This window comes from Gracilinanus agilis, chromosome 2, assembly GCF_016433145.1.
Source record: "Gracilinanus agilis isolate LMUSP501 chromosome 2, AgileGrace, whole genome shotgun sequence".
NCBI classification, from domain to species: domain Eukaryota; kingdom Metazoa; phylum Chordata; class Mammalia; order Didelphimorphia; family Didelphidae; genus Gracilinanus; species Gracilinanus agilis.
The window spans coordinates 457652720-457674582 of record NC_058131.1 but is presented as its reverse complement, the minus strand read 5'-3'; the positions used below and the strand labels follow the sequence as shown (position 1 = coordinate 457674582).

General features: G+C 37.6%; 1 protein-coding gene across 1 annotated transcript in view; it reads right to left on the bottom strand.

Annotated features, from left to right (window-relative positions):
• The window catches only part of ZFYVE26 (zinc finger FYVE-type containing 26), an 87230-nt gene extending 71142 nt beyond the window's left edge, over positions 1–16088 (bottom strand). Inside the window, exons 1-5 of the mRNA XM_044664817.1 lie at positions 15898–16088; positions 10122–10200; positions 3014–3103; positions 1555–2077; positions 1022–1152 (exon numbers count right to left, since the gene is read on the bottom strand). Of these exons, the coding sequence (XP_044520752.1) occupies positions 1022–1152; positions 1555–2077; positions 3014–3103; positions 10122–10200; positions 15898–16088 (1014 nt within the window). The remainder of the gene's footprint in view (positions 1–1021; positions 1153–1554; positions 2078–3013; positions 3104–10121; positions 10201–15897) is intronic.
• Positions 16089–21863: the final 5775 nt, after the last annotated feature.

The window sequence follows — 21863 nt, the reverse complement described above, 5'->3', positions numbered from 1 at the left end:
TCTTGTGAGAAAAGTTTATTCAATCGTGGGAATTTGGAAAAAACCTTATGGCATTGTTTGAACTTAGCTCTGCATAGCTAGGAAAATGGGCCATCTGTACCTGCTATTTAGAGACCCTTAACCAAAGACCTAGGTTATGTTGACCTGAAACATAGTCAGATCTAAAGTTGATTTAGGGAGTTTTCTCCTTATTGTGTATCTCAAGCAATCTATATGTCTTTTCTGAAAACTGGCCCCAAACCAATCGGTCAGTTATTGTTTCCATGTTCCTTTGATTATTTACAGGTATTTGGAGAAGAGTATTGAATTCAGAGAATTATATCTGCTCACTCTCCCACTTTTAAGTTGGAAAGTCCCTAATCTTTCATCCAATTAGAAATCAGATTATCTAATGTTTTATTGTTTCCTTTGAATAAAATGGCCTTATTTGATTAATTGCTTTTAATCTATATGTCTGTCTTCCTCTGTATCTAGGAGTCCAGCCCTACACTGAAAAAGGAGGTTGGTCCCAATTTGTTTTACAATTGGCAAGCATCATTTAATAAAATGATATGCTCAGATGAAACCTTTGTTTCCTCAGTCATTTCATCTTTTGCTGGTTACAATGGAAGGTTGTAGTGGTTGTTGTTGAGTTTTTTCAGTTGTGTCCAACTCCTGGTGTCACCCTCAACCTCTGTCTATGGGCTTTTCTTGGCAAAGACACTGGAGTGCTTTGATATTTTCTTCTCCAAAGGCAAAGAAAGGTTAAGGGATTTGCCCAATGTCACACAGCTAGGGAGTTTCTGAGACTGGATCTGACCACAAGTCTTCCTGATTCCAACTCCAAGACTATATCCACTGTGCTACATAGCTGCCTTTAGTTGGGAGGCAGTGAGAGTTTTTCCCTCATTAGAAATCTTAGGCAGAGTTTGGATATCAGATATAATACAATGAGGAATCCCTTTGGGGCATAGGTTGGATTAACAATTCTAAATTCTGGCATTCTGTATGATTATTATATATTAACCCAACTTGCCCATACCAGGATCTGCTCCAGGAAGTGTTTGTTGCTGCTCAAGCAGTAAAAATAGGCCATCTTCCAGGACCGGGTTATATTAGGATTGGAGAACAGAGTCAGCATTGCTTTCTCAGGATCTGGAGGATCAGATGGAACTAGAAATCAATAAAATGGCAGGAGTTATGAGGAAAACTGGATTTCAATTCCTATGGTCAACTCAATTTTTTAAACAACTGATGCAAGAGTGTGTAACTTCATAACTTTCAACAGCTTTCCCATTTTTATATTTACCTTTGTTCTGAAAAAAAAAATCCTTCTTTCGTATAGCTAACAATTTATCTGCCTCCTACTATCACTACCTTAGTTTATAAAATGTTGGTTTGGCAAAATAATGCCAATTACTCCCTAAGCTCTATTGCTGCCCAGTTTTTCTTATCAGATTTCATAGTCTACATGGAAGGTGTAGACCCAAAAGAAGTGAGCATATTAGAATTACCAAAGGAAAAGCCCTAGATCTCTAAATACAGACGGAGTGGAGAAGAGAAAGGAAAACTTACCTTTTCCAAAGGTTTTAGAGCCCAAAAGCTTTTCCTTCACCTGTTCTGCATAGATATTGCCATATAAGGCAATCAGGCTCTGGCTAGCTTTCCTTATCAGGCAGCCCAAGAGTTGCTCCTCCTGCAGGGGACCACCCTCAGTTTCACAGGCTCTAAGTAGCTCCTCGCACAGAAGATGCCACTCAACCCCAAGTGGTTCCACAGGAGAGCGTAGTATACACAGAGTCCCATAGATGGCATCGGATACCCCAGAGGGGAAAGGGCAGGACCCCTTAAGAGACTTCAGCGCTCTCTGGATAAAGTCAACCAATAGTTTCTGCAAAGGCCAGCCACAGGCTCCTATGCCATTGTCTTCTCCAAGCAAAAGATCTAGTAGAGCCTGTGCCTGAAGGGGTGCCTGCCACAGGAGGTCCCAGAGGGTAGAAACAGCTTTTGTGCTGAGCTGAGGTGCCCAATTCTCTCCCTTCGTAATGCTGTCAGTCAAAGGTCCTACATCATCTTGTGGTATGACCTCATATAGCTCCTGTAGGAAGAGAAGTTGTTCAGAAATGCCTAAAAAGCTACCATTTTTGTACTTTATTCTATTTTCTTCATCACCAATATAGAATCTGTCACCAAAACCTGTTCCTTCCTTTAGAATACCTCCTGGCTTTATCTTTTCTTCTTCATCCATAAAGAGCTTTACTATTTCATTAGATTACTCTAACAACCTCTTAAGTGCCCTTTCTGCTTCCAGTCTCTCCCCATCTAATATACTCTGCATTGTTCAAGATAAGGATTGACCCTGTGATTTCATACATTTTAGATCCCCTTCCTTCTTTGAACAATAGCACTTAAAATTAGGTTTAAAATGTAATTGTTCCACTTATATTGTCTATCCAACAAGACTCAGCTACTTGGGGTAATGATCATGCTTTCTTTTTTTCTTGCATGCTGCAAAATTTAGTATAATGCAAAGTGCACAGTATGTGTTCAATAATAATTTTTATAAACTTAGCTTATAGCTTATGGGTCTGTGGTACTTTTTTCATATAATGTGACAATCTGTTTTCCTTTCTCTTCTAATTACAATTCTTATTAATTTATAAGCAGTAGAGAAAGCAGGTAAAGTAAGCAGCTATATGCTTTGGAAGGAAGCCTAGTATATTATGAGAGGTGTCTCATCCTCCAATGGAACTTAAGGTCCTTAAGGACAGAGAATGTTTCTTTCTTGTTTTAGAATTCTCAGGGCCTAAAAGGTGCCCTGTAAGCAATAGGTGATCAATAAATGTTTACTGATTTAAATAAAATTGGCATGGGAGGGGAAAGAACAAACCCTATATAGCTACTATTTTGAGAGTCAGCTTCTCCTAGAAGAAGCACATTTGTAAAGGGAGCAACTTTAATAATTTAGAATGGGCTGGGGAACAAATTCTGCAGTACAGTCTTTCTTCCCAGTCTTTTCTCTAGAAAGGCTCACCTTAAGGATATCTTCTGGAACATTGTTTTGTAGATCTTCTGATAGCAAAAGAAACTCTGTCCTCCTCCGCAGAGTAGATGGGGGAAATTTCTGGGAAAATTGTAAGAACACAGAGGCTGAAGCCAAAGTTGAAGGCAAACAAATTATAGACAAATATCTCACCTATACTAGCCTAAATATTTGCAGTTGTCCTGATATAAAGTACCCTTAGCTAATGTGATAAAATCAGCAAGATCAGAACTTTTTTACACCAATTACAACAATATTAAGGGGAAAAAAAGGAAAAGAAAGGATACAGGACCAAAGGACCTGTTGTGAACTCACCTGGAAGGAGACAGTAACAACTTGTGCTTATTTGTTAATTATTTGTCTCTAAACTCTACATACCATATGACCCAACGATGTTTAAACCCTAAAGGTGTCAAAGACAAAAGGAAAGGACCCACATTGTACAAAAACATTGACACTGTAACTTTTTGTTATACTATAACTGGAGCAAAAAACTGAAAAATAAAATGATGCCTATCACTTGCAGAATAGCTAATTGAGGGGGGAGGGGGGAAGCTGGGTGGCTCAGTGGATTGAGAGCTAGGCCTAGAGACAGGATGTGCTAAATTCATATCTGGCTTCAGACACTTCCAGTTGTGTGACCCTGGGCAAGTCACTTAACCCCCATTGCCTAGCCCTTACTGCTCTTCTGCCTTGGAACCAATACAGTATTGATTCTCAGATAGAAGGTAACGGTTTAAAAAAAAAAAAAAGATAACCAGGTTGAGATACTAAATTCCTAACTGCCCAAGAGAAAATTAAACCACCTCCTCCCAACTCTTTCTAACTCTTTCTCAACCTCTTTTACCTCAACAATCTTAATCCATCAATGACATACTCTAGCTCTGCTCACTCCTTCCCTGGGCCTCTAGGATTCCCATTCCTTAATGAACTTCTCTTCATTTTAGACCTTTCTCTTAAATATTCCTTCCATCTTCTGGCTCCCAGAGATTTGTTGCTGTATCCCTCATTCATATATATATATATATCTTCCCCCATAAATAATGGAGGGAGAATTGGAATGTTCTTTACTATTCTTTTCCATGTTCATGATCAAATGTGATAATATTTATAAAAAGCACTTAGCTGACTGCCTGGGACATAGTTAGCTTTCTAGAAATGCATATTCCTTTCCTTTCCCTTTTTTCCTTTTCATCTACCACCACTACTCAGCACCTCTTCTCTGAGATTCACTTTATCCAAATTTATCATACAAGCCAGATTCAAGTGGTTGTTTTCTACTGGCTTCCAGCTCCCTACTTTCCCAAGGAGTTCATAGTTCCTGGCTCATAGCCTTTCTCATCACCCTAACTCCTGCTCTTATACCAGATTTTAAAATGTGTTGGTATTTCCTCAAACACTCTTACTTCCCAGTTTAAGCTATTCACTTCCCATGACTTATTCTTCTCCATCTCAGCTACACGCAGAGATAGTTCTCTTGATCATACTAACACCTATAACTTCAATGATCAGGAATTATGAAATTCCTTTATCTGCTTATAATCCATCATTCCTTTTTCTCTGCTTTATTCTTCTTAAAACTATTCTTTGTTCTTATTTCGACTTCTAATTTCTTTGCCTTAGTACTTTGTCACAACATTATTCCTACTCTAGCTTTAATTTCTCTTTTCTCAGTCAACCATTTAGCTGGCCATTCTCTATTCTTTAATTGCTTGTTCCTTTGCCATACTACAATGCATACCTTGGCAAACACCAGCCCTGAAATCCTCCCAACATTGTCTTTCTTTGCTCCTACTTTTGTACTCTTGAATAGAAATAGAGAAATTCAGCAAATTGTACTAACTGGATGCACTACAAATTTATCTAATATAATTAATCTATATTTATGTAGCTATCTAATATTATCTGAGCCCTCACTACAAGATAATCTTTTTACTCCTCCCTGATTCTCTATCCTACTCCCCAAAGGAGTTCCAAATCTTCTTCTGAAACTTGTCCTACCAGGTGAAGACTTCAATTTGTACTTCATTGAGAAAATAGAGACCATTACCCAGGAGCTAATTCTTCACTCCTTGACAACATCCCCCACTTTTTCTCTTTATTCCAATCTCTTTTTGTCCTTGTTAAGGATATACCCTTGATAGAAAGCAGAAATATTCTTTATATTTCTATCTCCAATGCCTACCACTGTGTCTGGCATGTAGATGCTTAATAAATGCATATTGGTTGATTGATTTCATCCCTTAACATCTTCTCTATCATAATGACCTAATTCCTTCTCTTTCTCTTAATATTAATTTTCTGCTATTGATTTCCTGCTGTTTTCAAACATACCTATCAAACACCTTATCCTTTATAATCTCTGTCTTCTGGTTTCCTTGGATTCCTCTATGTCCCAAACAAAATTTTGCCTTTTGTAGAAAGTTTTTTCAAACCTCTCCAACCAATTCTAGTGCCCTCCTTTTTATTTTATTATCATATAGATGGCTTGTTTATTTGTACATATTTGCTTGTCATCTCTCTTATTAGATGGGCAAGGACTATGTTCCTTTTTTGTAATTTATTTATTTACCAATTACATGTAATAACAAATCTCCACATAAGTTTTCTGAAGGTATATGATCCAAATTGTTTCCTTTCCTCTCTTCCCTCATGGACGGTCTTATGTCTCTTTTTGTACCACCAGCACTTAGCACAGTGCCTGGTACTCAGTAATTGCTTAATACTTGTTTACAGACTTCCCTGATTCTTGTATCCTATTTGGTCTCCCCTTCCTCAAGTGTCTCTCCACTCCAAGCCATCCTTGAAACAGCAGTCAAAATAGTTTTTAAAGAAAACTGATCATGGTACTCCCTAGCTCAAATATCAAAGACTTCCTGTTGCTTTCAGGATCAGAAAAAAATTCCTTTGTTTGGTACTTAAGTCGTTTACAACATGGCTCCAACCTTTTCCCAGCTTGTTTAGGCATTCTGTAGTCCTTCCAACCTGTTCTTCTTAATTTTCTTTATACGTACACCTAGACATCTGACCTTTGCACTGGCTTTCATGACTGGAATGGCCTTCCTTCCTCTTTACTCCATCTCAGAGAGGCTCTATATTCCTTTAGGCTCAAGTGAAGTGATATGTCTATATGAAAGCTTTTCTTAATGTCCCTGGAAACTGGAGGTTTCCCCACAAAACTATCTTAATCCAAGTGTGCATATGTGGTATCTCCTATTTAAACTGTAAGGCCATGCTGGGGCAAAAAAAAAAAAAATGTTCCCACTTTTGTCACTGCATAAGTATGTACGGTACCTGGCCTGACAGATGCTTAACAAATGTTTGTTAAATAATTGTTAATAAAAGGGCAGCCCAGGCTAATGTCCTACTTCCTACTTTATAAGTTGAGCAAATGAGACAAAAAGCTTCCATCAGCTTCAAACCTTAAGATTTGCTCATCTTGAATGACCCCTTTTCTTCTGTAATTGTGTGCTGATCATGATGAGAAGTTGGTACATGATTTATTCTTGAAAATACCAGAGGCTTATGGGAATGTAGGACACTCATTTTTTAGTCCAAATTCCACAATGAGTGATTTTATATTAAGTTGTGAGATACAGTATGAACTGGTCTCAGAATCAGAAGAGTTCAATTCCCATCTCTGACACATACTGGCTTTGCAGTCCTGAATAAGTCCCTTAAACTTCTTGATACCTCAGGCAACTCTCTGAATCTACATATTATTCAGAAGAGGGTCAACTACATCTCGTAGAAGTTCCTCACTAGTTACTGCTTCCACCAGCAAAATCAGAAATCCAGTTGGGAAAAAAAAGTTAAGTCATATCTCCTCACTTCACAATTACGTTTAGCACAGAGGCACAGATCCTAAACCTTTAAGTTTCACAACCTTTTTCAGTTAAAAAATTAACCTTTTTATTCCCTACCTTTCTTCAGAGAACCACAGCCCTATTTTTCCATGGACCAATAAAAACAAATCTGTGGTTTGAGGTAGGCCCAGGAGTCACTAAAAAAATAATGCTGTAGAAAAAAAATCCTGATGACATCTGTGATAGGTCCTTTTAATAAGAGGATATTAAAGGTAGCCAGCATGAAGATGGCTTTACCTACTTTCCATTCAAAATACAAAGGGATGAAAGGGAAAAACTCTTGACATATAGTCCTCTCTCTCTCTGCTCTTAAGTATATTATTTAAAACTTAGTTATGAACATGACTAAAACTAACTCTATTTGGCTAAAAACTACTTACATCTCAATTATAATGCTCAAAGTATTTAGTTACTATCAGAATGTGTATCAAAATTCTTTGTACATTTATTCTCATTAACGTCTCCTATTTAGATATAATTACTGCATATCCTTTCTTCTAGTTTAAAGTTTTTTTCTATTTGCATTATTTTGTAATGGTTTATCCAGATTCATTTGGCTTTAAAATTCTGATCTTAATGCCAAATAAACTGACCATTTTCATATGCAAAGAACAGAAAAAGAGCGTGATATTGTAAGTCTGTGTTATGACCACTAACTTGCTTCATTTTTAAGTATATAATTAATTCAAGATATTTTCAAAACTGTGTTGCTTATGTTTCAAAATGCTTCAATGACCTTCTTTTATTACTTTTCTTTTTATTTCATTTTGGTAATCCCATCATGATCTCCTCTTTTGGTATCCCCTTGTCCCCTAATGAAAGAAAGAATAAAACTAACAAATCTCCACACTGGCTATATGTGAAAATGAACCTCTTACTCTGTACTGTGGGTTCTTCATCTCTCAGGAAGTGGGTAAAATGTCATCACCAATCATTTGGAATCTTGTTTTTTTGTCACTACATTGATCAGAGCTCTTACATCCATAAAAAATAATGACTTTCCCCCCAATTTTCACTTTCTATAGGTTTATCAAAGACTCATCTTTTGCGTACATTTGTTTGGATATCTGGTATATTTTAAATTTTTTTTGCATAGTATCAATTTTGAGGATGACCATTTTATAACATTTTAAAGCCTGGAAGTGCAAGACCACCTCCATCAACTATTCTTTTCAATATTCTTGGCTTTGTTTTTCCATTTGCCTACCATCATTTTTATCTTATTCTATAAAGAAATGGTAATTTGGTTGGATTATCATTTTTAGTATATTAATTTAATCTAGCTCATGAATATCAAATGTCCCTCCAATTATTTAGATCCTTCTTTATTTTGGTTATTCTAGTTTTATGGTCTTTATACAAGGATCTCATGTACTCTAGGTAAGTGCAAGGATCTGTGAGAAATGAGTAAGCTACCCAGGCAGTATTTTTTTAATAGAAAGGGACTGGTTAGGGCTTTCATACTGGGTTGTCAGGCAAGTTGACTAATATTTATTTATTACTTGACAATTATCTACAGATCCACAAATATATTTCATATTCGTTCTTCTCAACAGTTGAGAATTTGTTCATTCTTTCTAAAACACAAATGCTAAACATCTTGAGTGCAGGATTCACCCTGAAAATAATACCTAGAAAAAAAATTGGTTCAAGATGAAAGAGAGAGCACAAATGAAACAAAGAAAAAGAGAGGAGGGTCACACACTAATCTGAAAATGGAAATTTACCAGAAGTTTGAAAAAAGGAAACATAGTAAGCTGCCTAGAAGAAAATAGGACTTTTTTTTTTTTCTGGTTTTAAAGCCCCTTGCTAAGGAAGGTCAGAGGTTAATGTTACAGGTTCCATGTGGGTTTTAAACTTACATTTAACAGGACTTGATGCATTTTTGAAGTTGCTTTAAAAAAGCAGAATTACTATCGCTGTTGGCTTTTTTTGCTAAGACCAAGTGTAAAAAATAGAATTACTGTGGTTTTAAGGGGCAAAACTATTTACTTCAATCCAACAGAAGTCAAAACAAAAGCCATTCTTGGCCTGTGCAGTAGAATTCGAGAAAAGGATAGGTCAGGAAAGGAGGAACTGGGGATAAGGAAATCCCACAGAGCAGGAAAACTCCTGATACAGTTGAGCAACCCTTCATAAAGCAAGCAAATGAGAGGGGAAAGTTCACTTGGCTTAAGAAATTCAATATTAAAGACAGAAAGATCTTTATTGGGAACAAGATGCTACTGCCCTTTTCCCTTCCTCTTTAGAAACTTTTTTAACATTTTATTTCAAACTCCTACCTTAAGTATAAAATAAATTACAATCATTGCTTGTATAGGCACCCTACTTCTTGTTTTTCTTTTTTCTCTTGCTTATTTTTGATCATTATGTTGCTCATTAGTACTTTCTCTAGTCTGATGGCAGAGGCAAGGAGAAGAGGTCGATTTATTTGGCCCTCTTGGCTGCTTTTTGGAATCTCTGCTAAAAAAATTTGGTCTCATGACAATAAAACCAAAATAAGAAATAACTTGGAATAATGGAAAAAATGGTCTGAGGAAACAAATTGGGGGAAAAAAATGCATGTTTACAAAAATTTTTTAATGTATGCAGGACTTTAAATAAAACTAACAAATACTAATTAATTGCCAAGGAATGTATTTTTAGAAATGAGTGAGACTGTTTTACCATGTAAACTGTTTCTAAAGTGAAGAAAAAAACTTGTTTTCATAATTAAAGGAAAAAACCCCTATTAATACTTTTAGTATGCCTAATAGTCTTCAACATATACACATACACACACATATGGGGGAAGAGGGTAAGGATTAGGTAACTGAGGTTAAGAGACTTGCCCAGGGTCACACAGTTAGGAAGTATTTAAGACCAGATTTGAAGCCAGGACCTCCCTGTCTCTAGGCATGGCACTCTATCTACTGAGCTATCTAGTTGCCCCACAATTAAGTTTTAAAAATAGTTCTGGATTTCAATTATTTACATATTCTTCCACTACCACAGATAACCTATAACTGATTACGGTTAATATTAAAACCTTTTTCTATCTCATCTCCACACTTGAGCTCTGCAGTGGTTCACATGCACTGACTGTAAGAAGCTGTATTCAATAAAGCAGTGTTATATAAACTATGACAATTCTTAGCTTCACCAACAACAGAAAATATGAGCATTCTATTACTAACATCTTATTCTGAATCTCCACTTCAGAGGCTAATATGAATGGTAAAGAAGATCCTTACCTTGTCCCATTCTAGCCATTTTTCCAGCATCAGAAGCCAGATCCAGGCCAACCTTTGGGGACTGTCATGTTGCCCACATCTGAAAAGGCAAGAAGGAATAAAAAGAGTACCTCAGGATTTCATAAAAAGTTTATTTTATATTCTTCTCTGTGACTTCAGACACAGATTACTCCATTTCTATCAAGTCTGAAATAGCAAGAGCATTTCAACAAGTAACAAATAGCCAAAAGGCTAGAAACTTTTTACCCAGGGAAACTCCTTTACTCCCATTTCCACACCAACACTCACTCTATCCTTTTTTTCCCCCCACTGAGACCGCGGGACCTAAATTTCTTTCAGCTGGTCTTGGGAGTCAGATAACTTGTGCTTAAACCCTAGCTCTGACATACTAGCCAAATAGCAGACAATTTTATAAATCTAAGTTATCTCAATTGTAAAACAGAAATGACATACTTTACACAATTGTTCAAGTGAATTCTACAAATATTTATTAACTCCTCATTGTGTGTGGGCAGTTAGGTATACTTCCTAGCTGAGTGACCCTGGACAAGTCACTTAACATATATATAAGTTACTGTGCAGAATAAGCTTGTATGTCAATAATAGAATATGAAGAACAGAAAGTGTTGATGAATTGTGTGAATAGGTTATTAGGCAGGTCTTTCAACAAGTACACCAAAGTCCTCAAGGAAAAATGCAAAGGAAGACTCTAAGTGATGCTGCTGCCAAGTTTTTTTAAAACCTTTACTTCTGTCTTAGAATAAATACTGTGTATTGGTTCTATAGTGAATAAATTAATCCTTAATAATAAATTAAATCTTGGTGGCTTAGGTAAGGTGAAGAAATAGGATAATTGGGGTAAAAGGGAATACCACCAGGTTATTAGCTGCGTCAAATCACAGTAAGTACTTATAGTAGATGATGTGCCAGGTTTGGGAAAGGAAGCTCAACAAGGAGAATCTGTCTATAAAAGGGATTTTAATAGTCTTTTTGACAGGAAAGGAAGGGATTAGGTAATCTATCTTAAGAGTACTAAGGATCCCCTTACCCAAAGTCTGGTGGGGTAAAGGTACTTTACAGGCTAAACTGACAGCTGCCTAATCTCAAACCAATCCAGCAACTGGATGGTAAACAGGTCCAGCTATAGTTGTGGGGATTTCACATGTGTCCATAGATATCTCTTCAGCAGATGAGTTTCGTAGATGTCCAGTTGTTACAACTATTAATCCAAGCTAAAAAAGGGAGCAAGGATTGTTGACATACAGGTTCCACCCCTATTATGTCTCACCTCAGTTTGACCTATCTCCAGATACACAGGTTCCTTGCTTGTAGTTGAACTCAGTAGATCGGGATTCACACACAGGAGAAAAAGTAGCTTCCTCCCTCCAGGAGTTCAACTGACTTCTCTGTGTCCCACACATAGAATTCTAAGCCTGTTCCTTGTAACTCAAATCTTACTAAGCTAATCTAAATATCCTTCTACAGTTCCAAGGTAGAAGAGTGGTAAAGGCTAGGCAATAGGGGTTAAGTGACTTGCCCAGGGTCACACAGCTAGGAAGTGGCTGAGGCCAGATTTGAACCCATGATCTCTCATTTTTAGACCTAGCCTTCAATCCACCAAGCCACCTCACTGTCTCTGCGGACAAGTTTTGAGGAATAAGGAGACAACAAGAAGGTGGTCTTTAATCTTCTTAGCTAAGATGAAATCTTTTTCTCTTTTGTTGATGAGCATTTAGAGATGATAACTTTTCCTTTCCAAATGGTTTCAACTGTATCCCACAAATTGTCCCACAATATGTCATCTCATTATTATCATTAGGTTAAATCTGTCTGCTATGAGAGGGTAGCATATGATTCAGGCCTTGAAGAAAGGTGAAAATTTTTGTTAAGTCATTGTGCAGAATAAGCTTGTATGTCAATAATAGAATATGAAGAACAGAAAGTGTTGATGAATTGTGTGAATAGGTTATTAGGCAGGCCCTTCAACAAGTACACCAAAGTCCTCAAGGAAAAATGCAAAGGATGGCACATAAAAGATGATGGTTCATCATCTTTAGCAAAGTCTCTGAGAAGTTAGTAATAATTTAGAGATCAGAAAATGATAGCAATAAGACTGAGGATGGGCATGGTATAAATGAAATGCAGAGGTTTTTAAAGGAAAAAAAGGAGGGAACTTGAGAAAATACTCTGAACCAGCAATGGGGAACAAAGAATGAACCACTCCTAGCCTAGTGATTTGGAAACAATGAGAAAGATTGGGCCCCATTGGACAGGGTTTCAATGAACCAGGTATTTTTAGGTACAGTCAAGGTTGAATTAAAGGGAGAAAGGGAAAGAAATTTTAGTTTTAAAAGTAGGAGAGTTTGTTGAGAATTTGGTGAACTAATCTGTGGTTGAAGAGTAAGAACAGAAGGTTAAGAAGAATAGTAGTAATAAGAGAAGAGAGATGAGAAAGTAGCTGGATATGTAGATGAAAAAAGGAACCGATTTTGGGACTAGGAAGAGGAACAAGTTTGCAAGTACTTTTGAAAGAATCAGTAGACATAGAGACAAAAACTCAGTAAAGAAGCAAAAATTACTATAATTATCTCTGGGAGAAGGAATTAATTTTGGGAAATAAGAGTTGTAGTTTGGAAAGTCCTTTGTAGAACTTAAAGCATTTATTTAATATATGCTAATATCATTATGTTTTTATATGCATACTGAACTTGTTCCCTTGTTTCAGTCCTGTCTGACTCACTGTGACCCCCTTTGGGGTTTTCTTGGCAAAGATATTGTACACCAGTTTGCCATTCCCTTGTCGACATGGAATCTAGAGAGCCCAAACTTGTGGCTTAGTGAGATCTGATGAACCCCAAGTTTTAGAAATAGTTGTGTAGGCTGGAGACCCCCAAAGCTTGTGATTCCCTGTTACTGTGGGAATCCACTCTGAAGGGAATTTCCGACTAGCAGTTGAGACTGAATAATGGACCCCAGGGTAAATGCTAAGTGATTCTTGGTAGTGGGTCAGTCTTGTAAGCAGATGGTCCAGAGTTCAATCCTTGGAAGGGGGATGTGGTACAACGGGAGAAGCTTCTAAGGCAAAAAGAATCACTCCAACTGCTTAGCCCTTGCTATTCTTCTGCCCTGGAATGATGCTTAGTATCAATAAAAGGTATGGGTTAAAAAAGACCCAAAACTCAGTGGTATCATATCACCTCCAAGATCAAATGTAAAATCCTCTTTGGTGACTGAAGTCCTTCATAATTTGGCCCCCTTCTACATTTCCAGTCTTCTTACAACTTATGTACCCTTTTCCTTCCCCTTACATACTCTGTGACTCAGTGACATTGGCACCTTAATGTTTCTCATACAAGACACTTCACTTCCCAACTCAGGGCATTCTCAGTGGCTGACGGTTATGCTGAATACTCTTCTGCCTCATCTCTGCCTCCTAACCTCTTTGACTTCCTTCAAGCCCCAGGTAAAATCTCAACTTCTATACAAAGCCTTTCTTATCCCCCTGAATTCTAGTACCTTCCCTCTGTTGATTATTTCAAATTTATCCTGTATATAGCATATCTTGATTCTACATAACTGTTTGTGTGCTATCTCCACCATTTGACTATAAACTCATTAAGAGCAGAGAAATACCTTTAACCATTAGACGTATCCCTAGCACATAGAAACTTAATAAATGTCTAATGATTGACATGAAAGGGTCTAGAAGACTCCAAGAGGTTTCTAGACTGTAATTTGAGAAATCATTAGTAGGAATTTCCTCTACCAATGCTGGTCAGCACCTTCTTTGTGACTTAAAGATTCTCAAAGACCTAGTTTAGACAACTGAAAAGTTAAGTCATATCAAATCAATAAGCATTTATTAGAGTCTTACTATGTGCCAGGAATCATGCTAAGTACTGTAGATAACAAAGAAAGGCAAAACTATTTGTTTCTTCAAGGAGCACACAACATAATAGGGAAGACGACATGCTGTCAACTATGTACAAACAAGATCCATGCAGATAATCTCAGAAGGAAGGCAGTAGTGCTAGCATGAAGGAAGACCAAGAAAAGTTTTCTTCCACTAAGAAAGCTGTTTTCACAAGGTGGGATTTGAGCTGAGAACTTAAAAGATGCCAGGAGGCAAAAATGGGAAAGAAAGAATTCCAGGTATGGGGTACAGTTTGAAGTGAAATTTTGTATAAAGAATAGCAATATAAAAAATCTTATATAAAGAATAGCAATCAGTTTCACAGATTGAATAGTACTTAGAAGGGAATAATGTGTAAGAAAACTGGAAGGCTAAGAAAAGGCTAGGTTATGAAAGTCTTTAAAAATCAAAAGAAGATTTTATCCTATCACTTGGAGGTGACAGGAAGCCATTGGAATTTATGGTATAAGGGCTGATGTGGTCAGACCTACAGTTGAGGAAGATCTTTTTGACAAATCAGTGAAGGAAGGACTGGAGTGAATAAAGGCTCCAAGTAGGGAGACCAACCAGTAGGCTACTATAATGGTCCAGACATGAAGGCCTGAACTGATGTGGAAGCAATGTCAAGAGGAGTAAAAGAGATGTTAAAAAGGTAGAAATGACAGCACTTGATCACTGATTGGATATGGGGAAGAGTTGGTGAGAGTGAGATGTTGAAGATGACATCAAGGTGTAAGGGGGAAAAAGAGGTTTTTTGGGTTCAACATATATAAGATGGTGGCCAGAGGATTGAACTATTATCAATCCTCAATTAAGAATAGTCAAGTCAAAATTGACTTTTATAGAAGTTTATTTACAATTAAGAAGAGAGGAAATAAGAATCTAACCCAGTAGGTAATTTACTACGATCCTCTAATTAATCCAGGTAGATCTAATTAACCCTCAGCCAGAGAGTCAGAGGGCCAGAGGCCCGGAGGTGAGTGGAGCAAAACTTCATTCACAGAATCTACTAAAAGAAGTTTCTTAAGAGAAGTTCAGGAAGATTCAGTCAGTCTTTAAACTCACCACATGGAATTCAAAGAAGATATTTAAAGCAGTCTTACCAGGGTCTCAGCATTCCAACATTCCTCCACAAACCAGAAGAGGTCTTCACCAGATGCCCTCTTCAACCGAAGACCTCTCACTCACTCAACTCCCTCTTTTTAAAGGGGTCACTTATGTGTCACTTCCAGTGCCTCCCTCCTAATTTGCATGTCCAATCACAATAGACACTTCTCATAGTACTGCCTAGGGGGCAGTCAGTTGATTCTGATTGTCACCCACTCTAGCACAGGGACCTCCAAGAATTAGAGGTGTTCTCACCTTTGGTGATTAAATCTAAAGATAGGCAGTGTAGACTTAATCTAATTATCACAAAGGTTTTTAGCCTAGATGACTGGGAGAATGGTGGTTGCCTTGATAGCAATAATGAAAAGAGGAGGGTTTTGGGAGAAAGACACTAAGTTCAGTTTTGGATATGTTTAACTTATGATGTCTATGTGACATATAGTTTTAGTTGTCCAAGTTAAGTGACTTGCCTAGGGATACACAGCCAGTATATATGAGAGGAAGAACTAGAATTCAGGTATTTCTGGCTTTGAGAACAGTTCTCTACTGACACGGGAAATTTCTCTAGTTACTGAATGTGGAAAAATGGTTAAATAAAACCTGAATATATTGAAGTAATACAAATGTATAAGAATAAGAGCCATTTCCCAAATTTCACTCTACTAATTATCTTCACAGGAAGCTTAAGGGGAACCATTTCTAAAGGTTATACACTAATAAGTTATGAATGGGAAGTGTTAGTGACGGGGCATTTACCTCATCAAGCCTGGACAAGCCACCAGAGCCTGAAGGATCTTTTCCACCTTCTTGGGTATATCCCCTTGTCCTCTGTGGAGCTGAGGAACACATGCTTGTGCCAGTTCCCATTCTCCACGTTTCAGGCACTCACAAAAAAATTCAAAGAGCTGTTCTACTGAGGCAGCTTCCTCTTTTCCAAATGGATGCATTTTTCCCAGTATGGAGTGCAGGGGATAGAGGAAAATGAGCTATACTAAACAAACTGCTCTCAATATTTCCATTCTTGGAGCACCTCCTAGAAAGGAAAAAAACAAGTAGGGAGAATCAGAAAAGCAACAGAGGGAGCTGACTTAGATAAATCAGCAATTGCTAGTTCCATTAAAGAAAGGCAGCATTAAAAAAAAAAAAATCACCAATTCTCATTTATTTAATGGAACAAACAAATACCTAATGTGTACAAGGCACTGTTACTTGCCACGGAAATAATGCCCCAAAGGCTCTTATATTCTACTAAAGGGTATGCAAAATATATACAAATACATTAAAACAGTATAATTGATGGGAGACAGGAGAACTAAGAATAGTTGTGTGGTGGGACTGAAGGAAGGGCTGCACAGAGAAAGCAGCCTTTGAGACTGGTCCTGCAGGAAAAGAAATATTCAGAAAAGCAGAAATAAGAAAGGGAGGGACAGGGACAGCCTGTTCAAAGGCGTAGAGGCAGGAGACGTATCTCTATGGAATCATCCACTGCCATTATAATTTACCCAAGGCTGATTCACAACTCCTCTCTTCTCCCCTTCCCCAAAAGACTACCCTTTCGAGGCTTCAAATCTCCCACAGAAAACCGGTTCCCCTCCCACTCTGCTAGAGGGAAACGACTGAGACAAGAAGCCTTCGTGCATTCTACTATTCTGCCAAGAAAGGAGAGTTGAGCCTGAACCTGTGTCAGCCCTGGGAGAACTCAGGTAGGAGATGAGCTGCGAGCCGGGGTTCGGGAATTCTCCCAATTCAGAGATTCGAGGAGGGTGCCACAGATTCCCTTGGGGCGCTCTGCACTCACCTGCTCCCGGCACAGAAAGCGAAGCCCAAACCAGCGCCGCCATGTTTGGAGTTGAGTCAGGTGACAGTTCTCTCCCGGAAGGGAGAGGAGGACTCGGCGGCTGTCGCTCCCATTGGTGGAATGTCGGAAACATGCAAATAATGATCCATACTTGTTTGGGGCAATTGAAGCCATAAAACGGAACCTGGAAAACTCAACAGGAAGTTTGGGATCGTACTATTTAACAAACTTCCGTCCCAAAGATTGCAAAGCCTGAGTGTTTTCCTTACATTACAAAATAAACATACCGGCACAGACACGCAGAGACACTTTAAAGTTTAATCTGCATCATTAACCCTTAAGTCTAAGACTCTAAGCAATCAACAAAATGATAAATCAAACCGTGCTCAAAAGAACCAATAATCAGGTGGGACCAAATCATCCTCTGCAGTCCAGTTCTTTTTTCAGCCCAGCAGAAGGCATCAGCTTTGAGCGGCATTTTAACCATTGCACTCCCGATTTTGTTTCTTCCCTTGTTTCTCCTTTTCTGCTACACCTCCCGTTCCCTCTACGACCTGCGGATTTTCTTTTTCTACGCTAAACACCTAGAACATGTTTTCTTAGCCCTGGATTCGTCAGATTTTTAAATGTCAAACACAAAATAACTACAAAATGCATAACATATTCGGAAGTCAATCCGCCAAAGTATACTTTGTGGACACACAATGTATCTATCCACTTATAAAATGCTCCTCAAAGAAAATAATAGACAAATTAAAAAGAATAGTAAAATCTATAATCATCAGTTCTTCTGTTGTACAGAAGAGTAGGTAGAGAAAGGAGAAAGTAAATCCTTTCTGTAGTTTTCTCAATTTATTCTTCCTCCTTTCCTAAAATGGACTATCAAATCTAATAAGGTCATTGTAATTTTGTGTTACCCAAAGTAGAGGCTTAGCTCCGGGGCTAATCTTCCACCCTTATTGCACATTCTCTCTTTTCAATCCCCTATTCTTTAGGTGCCAAATGTATTGCTACTCTCACTACTGCTGTTGTGGCTCTGCTCCTTAAGTTCCTGGACAGAGGTGAGGGATATTGCCTCCACTCTCAGTTCATTCTCAAACTGAAATTATAACTCCTTACTCAGAGCCTTCATATATACATATATATACATATATATGTATTTTCTTCCCCCTAAAGTTTCAGTGTTCATTGGCATATAGGTGGAATTTCTCCACCTATATTCTCCACCAGCATTTCTCCATGTACCAAGATATTCCTGCTACAGCCTTCATTTGTTCCTCTTGACTCAGGGAGATCCCTTTTCCTAACCATCCTCCAAGCTCTGTTTGGCATTTTAAACTCTTCATAGCCTTTCCAGTCTTACACAGTTCTTCTCTCAACTTATTCTATTTTCTAACCATATTGGCCTACTTACTGTTCCTCATACATACCTCATGTCTCTCTGCCTTTGTAATAGCTATCCCCCATATCTGAAGATGGGGCAGCTAGATGGAACAGTGGATAGAGCACTGGGCTTGGATTTATCTTTGTAAATTCAAATCTGATCTCAGATGTTAACTCATTGTATGATCCTGGGTAAGTTACTTAACCCTGTTTGCCTTAGTTTCCTCATCTTCATAGATTTCATAATGAGCTGGAGAAAGAAATAGTAAATTGCTCCAGTATCTTTGAAAAGAAAACACCAGATGGAATTACAGAGAATTGAACACCACTGAACAACTAAAGTGCATTATACCTAAACTCTAACTGTTAGAATTACTGGTTTCTTTTAAGACTCAACTCAGCTGTCACGTTCTACACCTGAAGTCTTTTGTGATCTCCCAGATACTAGTGCCCTTATTCCCCCCTCTACTTGTTTGTATTTATTTTTAATTTCCATATTTTTATATGCATAGACATCTCTCCTATTTGAATGTAAACTCCTGAAGGGCAGGAGCTGATTTATTTTTATATTTGTTATGAATGCTTTTTTTTTTTAAGTTCCCATTCTCCATTAATTTAGTCCCAAATCTGGATTTTCATCCATTACTAGAATCAAAATACTTTCAACAGGAAGTACTCTCAAAAATTCACTTTATAGCAAATCATTTAAACGCACTTCATCACATAATTATTATACTTAAAAAAAATGAGGCTCTTTCCCTTTACCTTCCTTTTCCTTTCCTTTTTTCCTCCACTTGCATTTATATAGTGTCTTCTATCTGCTAAGTACATTTGATCTTCACAATAACCTAAGAGGAAGGGCGCTATTACTTCCATTTTAAGATTGAGAAATCTGAGATAGAGATTAAATAACTTGCCCGAGGTCACGTGTCTAGTAAGTGTCAAGTCAAGTACTTTATCCATAATATTAACATGCAACATTTATATAGTGTTTGTGCCAGGCTAGGAAATGTCTGTAGCTAGATTTGAATTCACTGTCAACTTTTCTCCCATCCTAGTCACATCCATCTATCCCTGCTTCATACAGATGCACAGCTTTTACAGTAGGGATTCTTTCTTTATTCACTTTTTTATTTTTTAATGTTTTATCTTTATTTTAGTAAAAAATTTCCAGATAAGTTTTTCAAAGTTATGATTCATATATCTCCTTCTTTTCTTCCCTCCCCTCTCCCAGATCTAACAAGCAATTCAATCTGTTATATATGTATTATCATGTAAAATATATTTCATAGTATTATTTTTGTAAGTGAATAATCTTATAAAATGCAAACTCCAAATCATGTAGCCAAATAAGTGATAAATCATATGTTTTTATCTACATCAGGGATTCTTAACCCGTTTAACTTAAGATCATGGATGCTACAGTTCCATAACTTATTTTTTTCTTAAATTGAAAATTATGTTTCCATATAATTGTTTTTTTTGTAATCTTTTTTTTTTTCTTTAAAGCATTTAAACACTTTATTCTGAGAATGGATCCACAACCTTCTTTAGATTGACTGCCCAAGGGATCCAGGACACAGAAAAGATTAAGCACCTGTCTTAAAGTGAGATGAAAAAACTGAGGGCCTGAGTGGTTACCTTGGGGCTACAGTTCATCTTCATGAGCTAGATTTCTAAATTATTTCCTAAATAAAATTAGGACAAGTAGGCATTTAGTCTGAGACTTGGAGGGATCTTCAGTTCTTTGATTTTAATATTCATTTATTATTATGTTCACTCTTCCTATTATTGGGTAATTTACATAATCTCAGTTTTCTCAGCTATGAAATTGGAGATTCGAGCAGATCATCTTAGTCAGACTTTTTAACCCAACCCCATCCTCTTCCTCGACCCTTCCCAGAGAAGGGCACATCCCCTTTGTGCCCCAGGGCCAATGGGGCCTGTGGCCGTCGCTGATTGGTTGGCTTTCTTCCCCTCCTTCCTCCTCTTTCCAATTGAAATTGCTCCAGGGACCTGCGCATTCTTGTGGTATCAGGTTTTAGGACCTTGAATGTTATCATCTCAGGTTTAATTCCCTGCAAGTTTCACTTTCTGAGTTGAAGGTAGTGTCCCTTTTCACAATTTTTGGGAAGACATTCGCAGGAATGGGGGGGCGGGGGGCGGGAGCGGCAAGAGCAGGAGATGGCTTTGCGACCCCAAGTCTCCTAGCAATTACGTGTCCACAAGCTGTACTTCCTTCTTGGGGTCCAGGTGGAGGAGAGGACCATGGCGGACTAGAGTGCATCACCTTAAAGGACCATAGGAAGCCTTTAACCACTGGGTTAACCACTGATAAAGATTGTAAGCTCTTTGAGGGGATGACCATATTTATGTTTTTGCTCCCCTGGATCTTAGCACTTGGCTTATTAATAAATGCTTGCTTGCTTGCTTGAAAGGGGAGCCATAGCTGAGGTTGCATCTGGGGTCCATGAAATTTTTTTTAGGGGAAAAAAATCATTTTTTTTCAATATAATTCAAAATCAAAATGTCAATATAATTGATTCCCCTTATAATCTTATACATTTTATTTATTTAAAAATATTAATTCTGATCAGAACAATGTATCATGACAATTCCAAAGGACTGGTGATGAAAAATATCCGCCTCCAGAGAGAGAATTGATGAACTTTGAGGGCAGAGTGAAGCATATTTTTCTTGCCCGTTTTTTTGGCTGCATAGAGGCTATGCGTGTTTTGCATGACTTCACATTTTTAATGAGTATCCTATCCAATTATTTGCTATATCAAAGGAGAGGAAGGGAGGGAGGAAGACAATTTGGAACTCAAGATAATAAAATTAAAAAAAATCCTTTCAGTGGGGTCGGTGACTCAGAAAAAGGTTGAGCCCCTCCTTTGGGTTTTTTAACCTCTGCTTTGGGGAAAGTTTTCTTTATCCAAAGATATTTCATTTTCCCAATTACATAGTTATTTTAATTTTAAAAGAGTTATAGCCCATTTTAAAGTGCCTAGGCAATACTAGAAATAAGACTGCAACATTAAAAAAAAACCAAACCACATTAAACCTTCAAATTTGAGTGCACGGTGCAGGGCCCCTTGATACTTGGGTTTCATGAGATACTTTATGGCTATTCTCAGGGGAAGTGAAGAATAATTACTTTATTTTTTTAATTATTTAAAAAAAATTTTTAAACATTTATTAATATTCATTTTTAACATGGTTACATGATTCATGCTACTTTCCCCTTCACCCCCCCTTCCCCAACCCATGGCCAATGCACATTTCCACTGGTTTTAACATGTGTCATTGATCAAGACCTATTTCCAAATTGTTGATAGTTGCATTGGTATGGTAGTTTCGAGTCTACATCCCCAATCATGTCCGCCTCAACCCATATATTCAAACAGTTGTTTTTCTTATGTGTTTCTTCTCCTGTAGTTCTTCCTCTGAATGTGGGTAACATTCTTTACCATAAATCCTTCAGAACTGTCCTGTGTCATTGCATTGCTGCTGGTACAGAAGTCCATTACATTCGATTTTA